The 20,977-nt window shown below is 34.9% G+C and overlaps 1 protein-coding gene across 3 annotated transcripts in view; it reads left to right on the plus strand.

Annotated features, from left to right (window-relative positions):
* ADAMTS19 (ADAM metallopeptidase with thrombospondin type 1 motif 19) overlaps positions 1–20,977 on the plus strand; it is a 161,431-nt gene that overhangs the window by 77,311 nt on the left and 63,143 nt on the right. For all 3 annotated transcript variants that reach the window (XM_054809886.1, XM_054809888.1, XM_054809887.1), the window contains one exon: positions 7,592–7,697. In XM_054809886.1, coding sequence (XP_054665861.1) covers positions 7,592–7,697 — 106 coding nt within the window. The remainder of the gene's footprint in view (positions 1–7,591; positions 7,698–20,977) is intronic.

Genomic DNA, 20,977 nt, shown 5'->3' on the forward strand with positions numbered 1-20,977 from the left:
TTCCTAATGGTCTTTTTTATGCTGTATATGTTTATAAGAAAGTAATGGACAATAATAAAAACTTTTCTCTGTAGAATAAATTCTTGTTCCTGTTTTGCTACAGCTAATCCCAAGATCAGAAGTGCCATATGCTTAGATATCATGAGGACTGGAAATGGCTAGTTCACACAAATAGCTTTCCCTGATCAATTTTGCCCCAGGAAAAAATATGATCCCCAGGAAGTGTTGGTAGAGAAAGCTACAGATACAGCCTGAAAGACTGCAAAACAACATTGTCACATTGCCCACCTGTAAAGCAAATGTAATTGTAGAACAAGTTGGAAAACACAGAAAGCACATTTGAGTTGTTAAAAATACTTCTTGTGGTGTACCACAGCGTTCACTATCATCTCCCCATCTTGTCTGTAGAGTAACAAGAGTTTTGTCAATGTACAGAGAGTTTTATGGTAGGAAATGGGCACCAACACTTTAATCTGAGGCATGTGATACTTATTTGAAGTAAACTGTGTCTGTTATGTCTGTCCAATGCATCAGTGAAAAGCATATCCTCCAGATGAATTTATTTATGCATGTATGTGGTGAGAGCTGTTCTGAAATGGCTGGTGCTCAGCTTGAAACCCATTTCTGGCTTTTTAAGTAACAAGCTTCTGCTTTACTTTAGAAAGCCCCATTCAGTTTTGTTGCCAAAGAAGTGACATGTCTCCTCTTCAAAGTCATGTCTTATTTGATTGTATACAGCAGAGTTCCATGAAGCTTTCATAAGGCACTCTTACATAAGGACTGAAAGTCTTGATTGTGTAAGTCCTAAAGATAGACTTTTCTGCTTCTGTCCAAAAGTTAAGCTTGTAAATGTAGATCAAGATTATTAATAATTTTCTATGCCATGTAAAACAAATATCTAGAATGATAGTTCATGCAAATCATGCCATGAGGAAGTTAGAATAATGGATCAAACTGACCTTTTGACTGTAACCACTTTTGTCAGAAAGACTGTAGTAGAACAAGAGTAGTTAATGTATGCAGAGGGCTATAAGATGTTAAGAAGGTGTGATTGGCTTCTGCTTGAGGAGTCGCTAAATTTCCAGAGCTTCTCAGTTTGTAATTGGGATAGCTCACAGAGATCTAGGAAGGCATAGATAGCTTTGAATAGATGAACAGAGCTTTTTATTTGAGTTAGAATACCCCCTATGCAGTCTTCATCACAAGAGAAAAATGTATTGTTATGCACAATTACACTCTGGAGCTATTTTCCATCACATGTTGTGGACCCAAACTCTGATGCAGGTTAAGAAGGAATAGCCAAATTCAGAGAATAAATGCTTTGGTGGCTGTTCAAGATTACAGTATGGATGCAGCCGTTAACTCTAGGGATCTCTATGACAATTGTCAACAAAGGCCAGGAGTGGACATAGGGAAAATTTAGTATGTCTCAGTTGTGTATTATCTCCATAAGTGTTTTCTGTTGGCCACTGTTGAGGACAGAACATTAGTCCAAGTAGACCTCTGGGCCATGTAATATGTCAGTGACGCATCTTGAGAGAAGTGTTTTCCATGTGGATTGTGTTTTAGAAGAAAATTATACTAAAAAGAAAATCATACTAAAAGTAAATTGTACTACAGTCTTCCAGCACTTCTGTTATCCCATCTCTGTAACCTATTAGACATCTGTGGACTGTTCATAAGGTGCAAGAACTGAGGACCTAAAACTGTACAATCACACATTCAGAACATACATTGATATGCCCTACCCATTCTTAGACTTTTTCCTCAGCCTAAGGATTAAATTGCAGCAGTTTGTTTAAAGGGAGACAAGTGAGCTTAATAGTCTATTCTGAAAGATAAAATCAAATACTTGCTAGATATTGATAAAGTATTTTTCTGGAAGCATTAGTTTTTCTAAGATGTAGTTTGCATGAAATGCAGAAGGTTATTTGGTTTTATCCCATTGTTTTTCTAATGTCTTGCATTGGTGTGTATGTGCATTTGTATATATACAAACACACACACGTGTAGGTAGAGTTATCATCACTCAATCTTTCTCACTTTAAAAAGAAAAAAATAAATATTTCTAGCCTTTTCTGTTTGCATTTGAAATTCCTGTTGTTAACTGTGTTTTGATTCCTGCCATGCTTAAAGGGCTGCTAATTCACTGATGACTGACAAGACTTTTTTTTCCTGGCAGTCCTCAGTGTCTGGGACTCTCTTCAGAGCACCTTGTGCTAATTAAACTTTCAAGTGTGTCAGCTTTTTTCTCCTGCGTCTTAAGAAAAGCATCTAGGCTGCTAAAAAAACCCATTTGTTAGATTAGTTAAGCACTATCATTTATGCTCACAGGCCCATTAATTTGCCAGTTCAAATTTAAAATACTTATGTTTGAATCAAAAGCCAGATGTATGTGGGTATTAAACTATTGCAGTTTCTTGCTAGGTTTGTGCATCATCAATAATTCAAACTAAGGACTAACGTCATGCTATCAGGAGTGTAAGGCTGCATGGCACCTTCTGAAGGCTAAAGATTTCTGGGTGCAAGTTTGTGATTCAAATCATCATGAGTTTTTCTGCATGTTTTCTATACAGTTCAGGCTTACCTATATTTCATCAGTGATTTATACCACTGTTTATGAAGATTGGTGTAGAAACTTTAGAAGAAAATTCCATACATAAATAGCACTTTTATTCATAGTATGTGCTTAAGGAATATCAGTTGTATGTATACTAATTTAATAAAATAGATCCATTGTTCATGAAGTTCATGAACAGTTTCAGTATTCTTCAAATTATATCTAATGCGCATTCAGTAGTAATAGTGTGCTTCATTATTTTACCTAGATGACAGGGAATGCAATAGGCACTGGGAATCTTTTCTGTTTTACTGTTTTTCATCTTGCTCAAATTTGAGAATTTTTACTGGTGGATACCTAGCACAACAAGGGGCATACTATCCCTAGATTCCTGAGAATATAACATGCTCCTTCATTAATAAATGCTTTAAAATCAAAATGCTTCCCCCCCCCCCCCCCCGAACAGTGCTATACAAACATATGCCTCTCTTTTCAGTTCTTTCAGCTTTTGTTTCCAACTGTTGGAAACAGAATGTGGTTTTTATGGAATTTTGGTTTCCTGTGAACTGGAAATTCAGTAGTAGAAGGGATATCTGAGTGATCCCCTATCCCTCTTCATCAAATAATATGTTACAGGAACTTTGTTCTGTATTTTTTATGGTCATTATTGTCTTATAATCTAGGAAAAAAAGTCTATTGGACTGAACATTACTGTTCCCAAAACAGAAGCTGTGAACTAGCTCAGGAATGTGTAGAGATAATATCCAGGTGATATCAATAGATGAAACTAGTGGTATGTAGCAGAGTCTCTCTCTCTTTTAAGATCATCCAAAATTAGCAAGTAGATTTTGGAGCAAGTATGAGGGAAAGGATTCAGAATAAGCGCATAGCTAATGGCATGACAAACCAAGTTTGAATGTGTTGTGAAAACAAGTTTCAAGTCTGGAAGAAAAGAAATTAAAATGTGCTAAGTGACAAATCTGTGTGATTAAGACTTTCAGAACATGAACTCCATTTCATTGGATCGCTGTAAAGGGAAGAATAATAACCATTCTCTATCCTTTTAGAATGCAATATTACAAATGCAGACATATTCAAGTCATACTTACATATTGTATGGTCACTGTAAGAAAGAGCAATGTTTGTATGTCTGACTGCATATTTCTTAATGTGATTTTTGGGTTTGTTGTTGTGGAGTTTTTGTTCCTGTGGGCAATGCTGACAGTAGCCTTTAAATATAGGTAGTGGATTTATCTTATGGGCAGCAGGCCATGAATGAGTAGGTAAAGCTGACAAATTTGTTTGGATACTTTAGTTGGTAATGTGTTTTGTGTAACATCCCTGTGAGCTGAACCATGGCTTTTCAACAGAGAAGTTGTAAATGTGTGCCTACTTTGAAAAAATAAATAGATTGATGATGTGATGAGGATGTTCATTAAGAAACCAGAAGATGTATTTTGTAGCATGAAATACCTGTCTCTATAGGTAGCAGTAATGGTAGTAGTAGCAATAAACCACTGCTATGACTTTGGTAAAAGTTCTGCTTTTCTGAAGCAGCATGTACTTAATTGGATATTTACATGTTTAATAAGAAAATGTAGTCACTCGTGGTTTTTCTAGGGCACAATGGTAAAACTTTACTCTTAATTGATATTGCATGTATTTTCTTCTGAATTAACTTGATAAATAGTTATCTACAGTGTGAGGCAATTTTAATATTTTACATTTGACATGTATTTATTCAGTGCTTTTTTTATTTCAAAACACAGCTTGCTTCATAGATAAATAACAGGATCCTTCCTTCAATTGGCAGTGAGATGATGTTACGCTTTCTAACCAATATTTTTCAGATATTAAGTGTATTAATTTAAAGCCATGTGTTGAGACTGTGGAATTCACTAGGAGTACCTTAATCATAACAATGAAGCAATTGTTCATTCTTGGGGTTTTTTTCTTGTGGATTTAACCTTGGAACAGTTCCAGCTGTGTTGATAAGCTACAGGAAGCTGCAGTGAACACATATATATTTAAAGAAGAAATTTCTTCTCTTACCTAATGCAGAGACAACTAAGCAAGAGCAGCATCTTAGTGAAGTCAGTTTCTTTTTCTCTACATGTGAAATTAATAACCAAGGACAAGACATGAAACTAGTTCATGGCTAGTAGTTGACTGATTTACACCCAGTAGCTGCTGTTGGATGTGGCTTCCACATATGATGTTGACTTTGTTTAATATGGGAAAAGTCATAAAGCGTTAATTGCATTTGATGCTTTTGGGCTTTTCTAGAATCAGAAATCTAATTTAATCTAAATGAAATGCAGGTTTGATATTTTGTATGTTACACTTTAAAAGGTTAAACATAATCAATTCCCTTCAAGGAATGCCAAGTCTAAAACCAGTATTGGTGATAAATATGGAGTACTGTTGAAAATCCCTACTACTGCTGACTGCTTCTTCTGCAGAATAGATGTGAAACTTGGAATGTGTGTAGTTCTTTGGAAATAAATTATTCTTTTGGGGCAGGCAGGATAATATACAGCAACTGGTAGTAGTCATGTTGTTGTATGGAAAGACACTGCTAATGTACTTGAACCTGCCATTTTAGAGGTCAAAAGAAGGTTCAGGGACTTTTTTTCCCTACAGAAAACTAGTGTCAGACAGTTTTCAGTTAGTACTCAGCATCAACAGGTAGAAGGAGGTTTGGGAATTCTCTTTCTGTAGATCACAGCAAGTAGGTTTTATCGAACTGAGAATAGCCATCATCAGTAAGCATTATGGTTTAACCCCAGCCGGCAGCAAAGCACCACACAGTCACTTGCTCGCTACTTTCCAGCAGAATGGAGGGAGAGAATCAGAAGGGTAAAAGTGAGAAAACTCATGGGTTGAGATAAAACCAATTTACTAATTGAAATAGTAGTAGTAACAGTAATAATAATAGTAATGAAAAAGCAAAATAACAAAGAGAAATAAAACCCAGTAAAGACAAGCGATGCAAATGAAAACAGTTGCTCACGACGAACCAAACAATGCCCAGTCAGTCCCCAAGCAGCGCTCCCCCCTGCCAACTTCCCCCCTAGTTTTGTTGCTGACGTCATATGGTCTGGAATATCCCTTTGGTCAGTTGGGGTCAGCGGTCCTGGCTGTGTCCCCTCCCAACTTCCTGTGCACCCCCAGCTACTCGCTGGTGGGGTGGTGTGAGGCAGAAAAGGGCTTGGCTCTGGATAAGCATTACTCAGCAGTAACGAAAACATCCCTGTGTTATCAACGCTGTTTCCAACACAGATCCAAAACATAGCCCCTTACCAGCTACTGCAAGAAAAATTAACTCCATCCCAGGCAAAACCAGCACAGTAAGGAAGGTATTTCTGAACAATTTGCATTATAGTAATAGGAATGCCCACAACACTTCAAAATGGAGCACTGGATTTTGTCTATGACAAGAGTAATTTTCCTATTTTGTTTTAGCACTTTTTAAATTCATTAGTGTTGGCTGATGTCTGCTTCTGGTATTGTTATCAGCTCTACTACTTACAGCTACATTATTAAAAGCAGCTTGATCTTCTTCAGTTTGGTCATCAAAACTTGAAAGAAAATGCATGGAATTGTGGAACTACAAGGTACAAGATGGTTTTAGAAATATTTTTCTTTTTATTTCAGCCACTGAGGCATAATATTTGAAATAAAACATTACATTTCAGAGTGTTTCTTATGTGTCTTATTTTCAATAGAGTTAATATAAATGATACCTACGTTTAGCATGAGGTGTCATTTGAAGGACTTCAGGTTTTTTTGCTTTGAATATGTTTTGCCTTTTTTATATCCCGAATTACTTTTACCTCTTCTCAATTTTTTCTTCCTTCTTTGGAAAGAAATAGTAAAAGTTGAAATATTCTGCCTTATTCAAATCTGATTTGTAATTGTTTTGTTCAGTCCTGAACAACACTTTTTGTCATGGGAGTTCTGTGTCCAAAAACTTTCAGCCAGCTCTGCTGAGAGCAGCACTGCCAGGCTAGTTGTGGATGTGGCATTGTGCTCAGAGACTGACAAATTCTTGGAGTATAAGAAGAATTAATGTTATCTTGTTAACTTAGAATGATAATTATGACTAAATTTCCAACACTGTCAAACATTTCAAACTTGACCTTTACATGCAAACATCCAGCAGACATGTTGATCCAGAGGGCACCATTCCATTGAAAGGATACTCCTGGGAAGAAGGCCAAACACTTGAAACAGTGTTTTGATTGCTTACTCCAAAACGTCAAACAATGAGTGACAATGGGTCCCTGCTAAATGTATCTGTAGCCTGAAAAAAATTACCATTACTCAGATTAAGCTACATATTCCTTGACTTTTTACAACTACAGACATTCTACTTTCTAGAATCTGAACTTGAACTCAAAACCTACCATTCAGGCTTCTCTGTTTTGAAAACTTAAGTATTATATAGTAGAGGCATTATAGCATCTACAATGAATATGTTTGTCAGGCTGCAGTCTCCTATGAAATCTTCTAGTTCTGTGACACCTGACTCTTTTACACACTTTTAAAATCATGAACATGCTGAACGCTGTATCAGTACTTAACAGTGATAATGTAGCAGCATGGCTCAGTGCTTTGCATTCTGTTCTTCTGAGTCAGAGGAACTACCTGTTCAGATTTGTGCCCTGTTGTTGTAGAAGTCTATTTTCATTTACAGTAGTATCTATAATCATATATGTGTTCACATCTCATTAAGGTACCTAGCAGTGCTTTTGAAGAATACATTTTCTGCACATTGCAGTCTATGTAATCAAGTAATATTACTATCAGGTAATACTACCACTGCTTGCAATTTCTTTGCTCTCTTTTATCCACTTCTGTGCTATAATCATTGTAGCTTATGAGTAAATAAACCTTTGTCAGATATCTGTTCATATACTTAGATGGCTCTGACCACAGTAAGGTTTCAGACCTGTTTGGGGTCAATAATGCTGTGATGCACACAGTTAGTAATAACAAAAAATTTAATGTTGTGGTTGTGTTTCCTAGGTATAGCATATCTGAGTGGAATGTGCAGTGAAAAACGAAGATGTATAATTGCAGAGGATAATGGGCTGAATCTCGCTTTTACCATTGCCCATGAAATGGGTCACAAGTAAGTATGTGGATAACAAACCCTAGTATTTCTTTGCATATTGCTATGATTTGATTAATTTGATTGTGTACTTCATTTTTCCTTTTTTTCTTTTAGGAAAGCTTTTACATCTAATGAAAAATTTGGAAAACAGTGTTCTTGTTATTAATAATAATAGTGACATGTATTGATATATAGTGTGAAAATTAAGAAAATGTTTACAACTTGAAGTAATACAGGAATCTTTATAGCTACACAACATCTAGGTCAGCTGGAAGTACTGACATTGTCTAGAGGAAAAGCAGGTGCCCCAGTATATTTTTTCTTTTGCGACTGTGTTATCGTGTATCAGATCCAGCTCTGACTGTTGTTGCCAACAAACATTTTAATGCAATCATGAGTTGGAAGAGCCCTTATTTAATTTGGCTTTCTCAGGATAGAGCCCATTAAAGTGCGTAATGGTCATTGGCCATTGCAACATTAATATTGTTTTTTCCTCTCCTTAATAGAAAAGGACGACAAAGTGAAGGTGAAAGTAGCTCTCCTTCACAATTGGATTGGAAGTTTTTAGTCATTCCATGAGGAATACTTTGAAGAAAAAGTGAAAAATTCTCATGTTGCAATAATCAAATTTGTTAGTAAGAAAGAGTTGCATTTGATTCTTGGCTTCAGTATGTGTTAAAGAAAAATAAATAGAGTTATTATAAAATAAAATAAAATAAAATAAAATAAAATAAAATAAAATAAAATAATGTATTAATCTGTCATTTTTACCTGCAGTGTCTGCTCCAAGTATCTGTGCATGCATTTTTAGAGTGGCAGCTTCACAGTGATGAGAGAGGGATGTTTTGTTAAATCCTTTGAAACTCTAAACCTTGAGGTTAGGTATCTTAGGACAAACACTTTGAATTAAAAGTGATTTGGTTTAAATTTGGTCAAAGCTGTTTGTCAATGGAGGTCAAAACATCTAATGTTGAAACATGCACTTGATTACAAGAAAGAATTAGAACTTTAAATATTTCTATTTAAAATTTGTCCTGGGTGCAAAACAAGGAAATTCAGAGCAGTTCTATAACTTGGATGGAAAGGGTGATGTGAGTATGAGATGCTGTATGAAATTGATCTTTTCTGTCTTTTGGGGTTTTTTTGAGTTTTCATAACTGCAGAAAGCAACTCCAGATTACCATCAGCCAGCCCATTTAAGTGATAGTTATGATAAAGGAAAGACTTCAAAAGAAAAATTTGCTTTGGTTTTATAGCCACATGCTGACCTCCTTCTTTTTTTCACTGTTGTGTTTTCTAATATTAGAAGGGGGTTAGGTAGAGGAAAACTCATTTTCTGTACACTTGTTCTTACAACAGTAAACCAAGGGTAAGGGGAAAGAAACAATAACTGAATATGATCTGCAGATAAGTTCACTACTGGAGTAAATTAGAAAATTGTTTGAGGCAAGTATGATAATACCAGATAATTTAGAGGAAATATAAGTACTGCTTTATGCCTGGCACAATAAAAATATGTTTAGAGAATAAAAAGTTTGGCAGTGGAATTATTGGATTTGAAAAAAAGAGGCATCTTGATCAACAAGAAATGTAGCACCGTATGCTTCCTGAGAAATAGTGATGTGCAAAATCCTAGATGTGGAAAGTGGGAAGCAGGTATAAAATTTTTGCGAAGTTGTGGGTGACGTGTTGGTTCTGCACTAGCAAATTTGAGAATGTGGGATACTGATCTTATAAAGAAACTTTTGTCTTACAGCAGACAAGTCAGACCTATCTTTGACATTCTAAGGGCTGCTGGATGCCATACAAAATCTGGAACAATTCCCTGAGACGTGGAAGCTCGCTGTTGCTGCGTAGCATTTCTTCCAAGCCTGCTTCACAGGCCAGGCTCTATAACCCTTGTTGCATTCAGTCCTCAACCTGAAATATTTTCATGGCTTTGCATTGCTGTCATACTGAGGAAGAGAAAGGATTTAGCATGGTCTTCCTACAGGGACATAAAACTTAAATTGCTGATACATGAATCCTGTGAAAAAATATTAAAGGCTACAGTATGAAATTTCAGAACTTTCAAATCCCACCATATTAATTCAAATAAGTTTGGAAAACAAATCATGATGATAACCCAGCCATTATATTCTCACTTTAATAATGCCATTTAGATGTCCTTAGAGACATTCTCACGTTTCTCTGCAGGTACTGTAATAGACATTTGAAAACAATGGAAATAAAGAATAAACCAAATCTGGTTTCATAGTAAAGGACAGGATGTTATTTGTACCATACATTTCTTCAAGAAATTCAACCTCATGAAGGCTAATAACAACCCACATAGATATTAGGAAGCCTACCAAAAAAGTGAAAGAATAGGTAGCCGGAGATACATAAACAGCTGGCACAAAACATAAAACATAAGGAGCAACTGCCAGTGCAAAACATGCAGAGGCATACAGCTTGATCCCTGCTTCATTATGGAGCCAGAGTCCTTAACCATTGCAATCTGAAATAGAGTGGTCTTGCCCCAAAAAGAGTAAGGTCATATTCCAGAGACATTTGTTTTCTCTGCATGACTGTCTCTATCTGCCGGCCTAGCCCTGGCAATTGCAAAGAGCACACTAGAAGTAGTTGATCCTTTGTGGAGTGACAAACATTTGAATGGAGATGCCATTGGATAGGACCTCAAGCGATTCAAATGTAATCCCCATCTAGATCAGTCATAAGTCTTTTCCTCTTTCAACAAGCCACATTTTCTAGAAAATTTTCACAAACTCTTCCTGAATCTTGAAGTTACTTAACTTTTACCCTCTTCCCTAGTATCTTTAACCATTCTAGTTGTTCTCATTGTTGTGAAGAGAGTCGTATTCAACAGCACAGTAAAAGCAAAAACTTTCTCGAAGACTTTGCCTCTTCGAGTACAAAGAAAAAAATCCTTAATTTTTTGGTCTTCTGTACAACAAATAATATACTTGCTGATAAATTATCATTCAAATAGACTCAAAATGTATGCAGTACAGACTCTGTTGATTTTCATTGATCAGCCTGAGAACATAAATAAACACATTTGCAATTGCCATTGTTTTGTTGAGTATAAAAGTACCTTTGAAAAAGATAAGTTTGGTTTTGGAGGGTTTGGTTTTATACATCAACCTCCATGCTGTTATCTATATATTTGAAATTCATTTGTCTGATAAAATCTTATGATCATTTACAAACTCAGAACAATTTGACAGACCTCTAATGCCACTGCCATCAGTTGCATAATTATGGGTTCAGGGGACTTTGCAGGGGATGGGGTATACCCCCTGCGCTGAAATCTAGGTTTGCTTGCACAGGAACACAGCTGAAGAATTACAGCTAATTATACTGAATACCTTCAATGTTTATAAATGTTGTGTTGTGAGTTTCTTAGTTTTTCCAATTAAAACAGAAATATTCTCAATGAAATACAATGGCAAACTAAGCCTTACTTTGCAATATGAAATGTCTTTTTTCTAGCCATGTGTATCTGAAAGCAGATGATCTTTTAATGGCATTGAGAATTAATGTTGTAAGTCAACAATTGATTTTCGAGCTCCATCTTAAAATTTTAGGAGCAAGTCTTTGTAATCAGAGATTAAAAAGTATAACACATTGATGGATTTGTTTTTAATAATCAAATCCTATTTATTAAAATAAATTTAATGAGCAATTAGATAACTATGTAATGAAGTCATATTACAGAATAAGAACTAACAGCAATTAATTAAAAGACATTGTCTCCACGTGGAGAACTGAGAGAAGAAGAGATAATGTTATTATTTTGGTTATCAACTAACACTCATATCTTCATTTTACTTACATGATTGCTGTCTCGGGCATAGGACTCCTTCCTAAGTATGGGGAAATAAAGGATAGGTGTAAACTGCAATATCTCAAAATACATTAATTAACAATTATTATGTACTCTCAGTGTACTATAAAAGTTGTTCTAATAGTTGAAAGAGATACTGGTGGGATATCTCAAAATCAATTTTATACATATCTGCATTCTTTTTCTAGTAAGCACTTTGTGAAATATGAAATGTACCTATTGCTAAAATTCAGGTTATTCTTCCAGGTATTTTGTAGTTCCAAATGGGAAGTCTGTGGAATTATTCAATCACTTACTTAATAACTCATCAGCAAACAACATCTATTTTTCATGATGATATTAAACAACCACATGAAATCCAGTGGATCTTGGAGAGCTTTAAATGGGAGATTAGGAAATGCTTTTGTTATCACAGTCTAAAATATGGTAACAGAACACAATAAAATCAACAAGAAAACTAAAAGCAACTGTCTACCCATCTTTGTGAATGAGTTACTGATGTGGAGTAGGGAGTCTCATGAAAGTACCTAAAAAAAGCTGTCGATATTTATAAAGTAGAATTTTACAATTTAATTTGTATTTAACCAGGAATAATATTACCACATGGAAAACAAAGGTATTAATCAGGAGAAATGTATTAATTATTAATTAGGAGAAGTCCTCTTTAGATATTGAAAATCATCTAATCACAAGTATAGTGGAAACTTCAGGAACAGTAGTGGTAACTTCCACTGATAAATCCTGCACAGTAGGATTCATAGTAGTAAGGATCACTAAATTAAGGCATTTGATGCTTGGCATTTTCTCTCAGATGTTAAGTCAAAGTATTTGTTTAGCATTTATTTTGATCCTTTATTGTTCAGCTGTGAGAGAAAGAATGAAGCCTTACTTGATACCTGGGTACCCACTGCTTAGATTTTAATGGCTTTTCTATCTTGAGAAGGAAGCATAGAGAGGTTTTACAGGATAGTGGCAGTGTTTTTCTCTTCCCAAGATACATATCTGTGGGGTATACCAAGAATTTTGAGTTTCCTCAAGTTGGTCCAGCAACTTTTTCATAGGTCAGCTTCACCAGGAGCGGGTTTTTTGGGGATTCATTTGGGGAAAAAAATAGAAGAAAACTGACTACTTGGTCAGCAACAGCATCCTTTCTTATGAACAGTGAGAGTCCCTCCCTTTCCATGTGCCTTCCCTTTTTCTGGGAGAGACTACAAAAGCAGAGTTTGTAATTCCTGCTAACTCATGATAAGCATAGCTTTCTTTTGTTTCCCCAAACAGAGAAACCTATCTACATTAGTCCTGTAATTATCAGTATCTGTATTAACAGAATATATTTTTCATTCCTGAAAACAGAATTTAGATGAACAATCTGTGATTTGAATCACACTGTTGAAATCACCTGGTTCCACAGTACTTTTGTCTTCTTACATGAGAGAGTTGTCATCTAGCCATCCAACGGATTCGTATCTTATTTGGATAATTATTTAATTACATTTCTTTTATATTCCAGGATGTGAGATAAGTAGTTTTTAAAGAATAAATTGGAATGTAAAAAAGTGACACTTTAATGCTGTTTTACCACAAAAGAAGAAAAATACTTTCTATCTGTAGTGCAATTTTCTGCTCTGAGAAGGCAGTCAAATTAATTTTTCTGAATGCTCAGATTATTTTAGTTGATTAAGAAATGAACCATAAATGAAATAATATATGAACTCAGGACAGTCGACCGCAGTATGAAATTATGAGGTAAGAAATTGTTGAAGTTGAAAACCTGTTTCCTGCAGAAAAAAATGCAGGTGTGGTAAGTTGAAGAATAGTTTTGAAACAAAAACTGGTGAAAGTACTAAGGAGCTCATGCTGTAGGAGGTGGCATTTGAGGTTCCTCAGTTGCAGAGATGTTTCAGTACAAGTACAGTTCCTTTGCAACTGCCTTCATTAGTAGAGTATGTTTCCCATGTTTGTCCTGCAATCTGTTACTCAGGCTTTTGATTTAAGTGAAAGAATAAAAATATGAAACTATTAGGTTCAGCGTGACTATATTTTATTTCATTAATGTTTTCAGTGATCTTTTTTTTTCCCAGCTTCAGGCCTTCTGTTCTAAAATATCAGAATATTTAAGTCTCTGCTTTAATTTTTTTATTTTTTTTTTCACTAACAATGAATTATAAATTATTTCTTTGTAATTAGTAAGTTAAGAGCCCATAGGTTTTCTAAATTTGTTGATCTATGAGGCTGAGAAATTGATTTCTTTGCACCCACGAAGGCTTTTTATTTATTTTGGCTTTAAAATACCAACTTTACTGTTGTTCAGGACCTTCTTATTTCAGGTTATGCTTTTCTATTTCCCCTTTCCTCGATGTGAAACTGTTCCTCCAATTATGTCTGCAATTCCTATACAGAAAGACATATACCTTCTAATTCAAATACACCCTCTTAAAATTTTGGATGTTTTTTGTCGTTATTTGTATAATTTTTATACTAGCATGAAGGAGACAGGCTAGCAAAATTTTGGAGCCCTGTCTTTCCAAGCACTGGAACATCCAAATGTGAGAAAATCTCTTCGTAGTTATAAGCATAAACACTAAGTGAATGAATTTCTAGGAAGTACAGATGAATCTCAAAACATACCTATCTTTCATATGCTGTGCATAGCATTTCTCTTAAAATAGGTCTGTGTAAGGGAGATAACATGATGTCATATATTTAGCCAACTCTGATTTGTTGATAAATTACTGACTTAAAAGATGTTTGCAAAGTGCAGGTTATTTAACCAAGGGTATATTGAGCTGGCATGTTAGCACAATTACTCCATTTACTGATAATTAAGCTAAGCCTTTATTCAGTAATGGCCATAGTATCACTCTGGGGTCTCTTTGTCTCAGAATTCTTGCTTCCCAGCATCCCGACTCAGGTTATCTTGGGGCACTACAATGTTAGGCGTTCGCATGGCAGTGACTTCTGAGTAAAAAACAAGCTGCTGCAGAACTGTTGTGTCACTGGGGACTGTGCCGGTAACCTGTCCCCAAATAATCTACTTGCTTCCCTCTCTTCCATAAATCCCTTATCCTGTGGGCTACAGGGGAAGTGGATAGAAGGTGCAGGGGAAGTGCCTATCATTGTGGCCTCCTCCCAGCTGCACAGACTCTCTCATTTTCCCCTCATTGCTTCTTTCCTTAATTTTTCTGACCTTTTTGGCTAACAGTCCAAAGATGGGTTTCTCAGTCCAAGTTTAGATACATAGATGCAGATATTAATCTATCTATAGATACAGAAATATCCATTGATTCGGGTAGTTGGATACAGAAGCAGCCTGACTGTCAGAGATGTTGAGCTTTAACTGTTTTGACTGATTTTCGTTATTACTGAGGTTTTTTGTTCAAAATAGTTACTGTTGACTGTCAACTGAAGTGTAGACATGGGAACCTAATTTTGAGCAATACCATTTGAAAAGCGCAGCTGTAGTTAGGAAAATTGAGCTTTATAATGATTTTTAAAATACATGCACAACGAACTATTAGAAATTATCTTTCCCATACACATATTTGTGTCTCTGACAGATTTACAAATGGCTATACTTCTCTGCAGTTTGTGGATAGGTGCATAAAACATGGACATATTTTTACAGTATTTTTGGTATTGTTTTACTGTCTGTAGTAATGTTTTCTGTCCAGTTTGTTCAAAAATATTCCCTTTACAGGAAATATCTATAAAGCATAGCACTTGTTTAATAAGAAATTATTTTTATTACATTTACTCTTCAGAAAGATACAATGCTTCCCCTTTTCCTTGTTGCTTACTTTATTGTTTTGATAAAAGGTAAGTTGGTTTTCACTTTGTATTGCATTTCAGCATTACATATTCTTTATTTCAAACATGATTTGTACGACAGTCACCCCAATAGTTTCATCACAAATGCTGCCTTTTTTCTGTTAGATTAGGAATAGAATCCATAAGATAACTGTTCAAAACTTTTACACTGTTCAAAATGGTGCACTGACTGATCTTTAAAGCCTTTTTTGAAATCTCTGTCTCTTATTTTTAACTTATTTAATTAAGTTCACAGTATTTATTAGTTGTTCAACCATACAAGTGGGACATTTAATACCCTGCCAGTAACAGTAAATAGAAAGTCGTGGCAAAAAATAGCATTGTCCCCAAAAAAGCAGTCTTTGAGATCATGCTTTAGTAGGTAAGTTCTTTAAAAATTAATAGTCTCTGGACTTCCTGCATGCATATCAAAGTAGGCATCTGTGTTCCACAATCATGAAGTTATGCTGATTTAAATAAGCCTAAGATCTTATGGGGCAGATAGGTATATCATACCAAACTTCCCAGTGGCCTGGAAATTGTCCAACAAAATACATTTGCAATTGGAGATGACAGAAAAGGATGCAGTTTATTACATACTTAGCATTTCCATTTACTCTTACTCTCAAAATTTATATGGTCATTCAAAACCGTGACAAAAAATAGTTTTGCTTAGTCCAATTCTAAAAACAGACAGAGGACCAAGAAAGATTTTTATGCAAACACTTCACAACAATGCCTAGCAGAAATCAAGCATCGCTAGCCTTTTCCTGGTAGCTAGACAGATGAAGAAAGAAACAGCTCAGGAAGAGATGAGACAGTGAAGTAGCACTGCATCAGCACTTTTAGTAATGTTAAAAAATACGGGAATTTTGTAGTTGAAATTTAGAAGATTGGTCAACTCTTTCTCTAGCAAGGTATCAAGGCTTCCATTTCTGCCAGACTATAGTTTTCCAGGATGGATTTATAGTTAATTTTTCTTTGAATAGCATTTGTAAACTGAAAAGTTAGTAACTGAACAACAGCCTACAGTATGCATATGCTTAATTGAGAGTCTGACACACTTAAAATATCTGTGAAAAAGTTGGCAAAAGATCATAATCATGTCAGTGGTTTTTGTTAATAAGGAAACAACTTTTTTTGGTCTATTCACTGAGTACATGATAGCTCAAAGTCTTTTTCCTGATTACATATTTTCCTCAGTTTGAAGACATGTTATATGTCAATGTCTTTCCTTGGCATAAGATTAAAGTCATAAACTGTAGACATACTGGTTTATCTTGAAATACTGCAGTTTGCAGGATGTGGCATGGGTATCATATTTGCCAGAAGTGAATAATTTTCCTGTATTATATACTTTCTGTAAAAAACTTATGCAAGGTGTGATAGGTATCTTCATGTTATGATGCTAAATACATCTGTCACATCAAAGCTTTAAATTATTTATATACTTCAGTCAAAGGACCATCACACGGCGCTATGTCTAGATCCAGCTTCTTAAAGCATGGTGGTAGAAGTGTTGGAGTTGAGAAAAAAGCAGCTGTTTAGCGAAAGTTGCAAACTCAGCTGTGAGATACATGTCAATGTCCATATATTAATAAACATGTTGTAGTTTTCACCCAATTGTTTTAAGACTGAAAACGTAATCTGAGTTACCAACATCCTAGAACAATTCACAAAAGAGAAATATTCATTGCCTAAACATATTTCTTTTGATATTTTTCTTTCTATCATCAAATTATTAACAAAAAGATTTAGACGAAGTTTTTCCAAAGAAATTATCTTCTACCTTTTACTCTCATACTTTTTCTGTAGCTGGGTTATTTGCCTTTCAATTCACTTCAAGCTAAATAATTCGTTTACAAATAGAACCATGTGTCTTATCCCATTTATGCAATGATCTGTGAAACCCTCATATCTTTTAAAGCACTTATTAAAAAATCATACAATAATTATTGTTTCACTAACAGGGATTTTAAAATAAAAAAGCCAACATGTAGTAATACAGATTTTTTGTGTTAATTCTATAAAATACATGTACAAACATAATTTTCTCTATAAAGATAGTAGTGTGATAAAACTCTTTTTATTGAAAAAGTACAAGTACTGAGAAAGTAATGCAGCTTCTGCCTCCATCTGTGATAGTAAAATGAGTGGTGTTATTTTCACTTATCAAATACATCCTTGTGATACTGTGATTTGCAAAACTTTAGATTAGACATTGTTGGGACAATAATTGTTCTATTAAATGCCATGTAAGCTTTTAAACCTTGTCATTTCCAAGTCCATAATTTAAGGACTTTCTGTCATTCTAATGTAGTATTGTATGCAATGATGACAAAAAAGAAAACAGTGGAAAAAATAGGCAGGATAACACTTTGTAATTAATAAAGATTTTTAATTAATTCTTATTTTTATTTTTGAAAGTAATATAATCCATTATATGTTTGTGATTTATTTGCTAGAATGGAAAAAAATTCTGTGGAATAATTACTTGTAGGATTATAATTGCAGTAAATTTACAAATGCTATTTAGCTATCACTTATAAAAATATGAATTTTGAAAGAAATCAGATGGCACCCTGATCCCATCACACATCACAGGTATAAACTGATAGCAGCATTCAGAGGTTTACTATCTTCTTCAGAAAGGGAAAGTTTTTTCAAAAGTGTTCGTTCTGTCATGAGCTTAAACTAGTACTGTTATCCTGGATCTGCAGTTTACACTCAGCATTCCTCTGCTGCTTATAGCTTTTGGGCTGAATTAATATCTAGGATTTGGGAATCTATTTATTATACTGAATATTCAACAACCTACCCCTGGTTTCTTGGGTACTTGCTCTTGTGGTGTTCCTAATCCATCTCTTATTTCCTAACCTGTCTCATATTAGTGACTGTAAAACTCTGAACAGCAGTTCTCTTTAATCTTTTAATTCTAGCTTTTTTTTTATTTACAGATAGACCTAAAGTAATCTCCACATCTATCTGAACTCTCTCAATTAATTGCTCCTATATTAAGTTTTTGATACTACTTAGTCTTGGTGCCTGCATTGCCTGTTTCTATTACAATAGCATCATTCTTGTTCAGATGCACTACCATGCATTTAAGTGGAACGTGATAATCAGGTCATCATCTGCCATTTGCAAAGTACAATGAAAATAATGAATAAATAATAAAAAGCTTTCCACTTGGAAAAGTGTGGGGTCACTGAGCAAATCCATGATGTAGCACATGTAGGATAATTTTAGAGTCCTACAGTGACAAGAAACATAAAATAGCACTTTACAGTGCAGACCTAATTCTTTCCAGAAGGTATGTGCATAGCCTTATTTAAACTTATTTAAATATACCATAGAGACTGAGGACCCTTTGCTGACATTAAAAGAGTTTTTATTTCTTAATACTTGGCTATAATCAAACCAAAGTGTAGTATTTAGTCCTTTTCTGTATGTGGGTTGACACTGGAATGCATTTTGTGCCTGCAAGAGTATAACCTATTCCCTTGATGGCAGGAGAGATGCTGTCAGTTATCTTGAATCCAGGTGAACACATATAATTGCAGCAGTCACGAAAAGAACTACTTTTTAGCTGAAAAACAGAACTGGTATTCGTCTCCCGCCTTCAGTTGCCTGAGTTGTTATTTCTGACTTCTCAGCACAGAGAAATTAAGGATTTTTCTTTGTACTATTCCTATTGCAAATTAAACATCAACAGGGATCATCTTCAAAATTTCGCAGAGATTGTTACAACTTTCTGCATGATATCACAAAAAAATAATCTGGCAGTGTTTTTTAAACAAGTTTTACTGGTTTTATTAGATAAAAATATTTTTTCAGTTGACTTGACAACCATGTATAATGTTAGTGGAGTTTATTTGACCAAGGCTCTTTGTCAAAATACTTTTAAAGTGAGATTACTAAAAAGTAGTTTAGTTGCATAGGGTGAGTTGAAATATTGCTAATATTTCAGTTAGGGAACGCATTCCATAGGATGCTTCCTACTTTCATGTCTGCCGTATATAGTCTTTAACTATATGGGTGGAGCATTTTTATATATCAGTGAAAAAATAATGCTTCTATTCCTCAAACTAAATTTGATTTATTTCTGTATAGATATGATCTACTATTTGTTAAAGAACAGCACCATCCTCTATGCTAATTATTTTTTTTCAGACTGTTATAAAGTTATCCTCTTACCCCAAACTCCCTTGTCTTCCTCTCACATGCATATGGTGTTGCTTTACTCTTGCATGGGGTTGAAAAATCACAGTTGTGGGAGAGAGCAGCTTATGGACAGAGAGGGCAATGTGCCCAATGCAAGCATAATAAATTGTATAGGAAGAGCACAGAACAGCACCTTACACAGACAGTTTCTGTGTGCCTTTCTTTTAGTGAAAGGATGTAGTTGTCTCTTTCATGTAGACAGTACAGCAGGGAAGCCTAGAAAATATCATGATCACCAGTGTGAGCATCAAATATTGTTATATCCTTGATTCTTAATGAAGAAGTAGATATGCATGCATACATTGCTTACTCTCATGCTAGATAGGAAAGGGAGCAATGACTGTTCAGCTTCTTTTTTTCACCACAGACATAATGTGATGTGGTGAAAGAAATCAGAAGTCAATACCACTGCATACCTACTTTAATGTGGTCAGATAAAAGTATGCAATCATTACCATGCTATAGAAGAGATCAACAGTACATATTGAGGAAAAGATTTCTGAGAATGTTTAAGAGCAGGTTCTGTTGCTACTTCAGCATACTCCTCACATACTGTCTTGCAATTTAATTAGGTGATGTTAACATAATGACCTGTACTTCCCTTTTGAAGTAGCTATTCATTCTGGTAGTCAAAGGCTTCCATAATGGCCTTAACTACTTGCTGGGAATTTTGTTACATGCACTTAATTTGGAGGTAGAAGCATATTTAGGAATGAACCCTATTGGATTAGTGCAGATACTTTGAACTACGTTTGAATGTCAAAGCAGAAGAGGGGAAGGGTTACAAAAGTATAGCAGATGAATTATTGGCAGACAGTTGGAATTAGATTTTTCTATTAGTGCTTACTGTTGTTGATACACACAGTTGTTATGAATAAAACATTTTTTAGCACTTCTTACCTTGAAAGACAATGTTGTCCTCCAAATTCAGGTACTGATAGACTGTACAGAATGATTTTGTGGTAGTAGATTGGAAAAAGGGTTACACTGATGTTTGTCTGTAATGGTGGCTAGTGCAATAGTTTTTTGAAACAGCAAAGATCTTGGTTCAGCTCAGCACACATTTTTCTGGGTGATTTTACAGACCGGTTGTCTGTGTCACAAAGTCTGACTTCAAGAATTGCTCTTCAGAGTAGTTGGGAAACAACAGTAATCAGAAAATATTTCTTTTTTTTTTAATTTAAAAAAAATGTTTTAAATAACATATAAATGCATTGATTCCCACTCTGCATACATGGGAGCCATCAATTCTATAACAAATTGTATCAACAAAAGATTTTTTTTCAAATCATAGTGTGTGTATATATATATGCCACTGATAAATGAGTACTTCTGCAGTAAGGAAGTATATAACTTGAAGAGCTATAAGCAAAATCTATTTCTTGTGCAGTCAGCAAAGTGTCATTAGATTTTCTGT

Source organism: Grus americana, chromosome Z, assembly GCF_028858705.1.
Source record: "Grus americana isolate bGruAme1 chromosome Z, bGruAme1.mat, whole genome shotgun sequence".
Lineage (NCBI taxonomy): Eukaryota > Metazoa > Chordata > Aves > Gruiformes > Gruidae > Grus > Grus americana.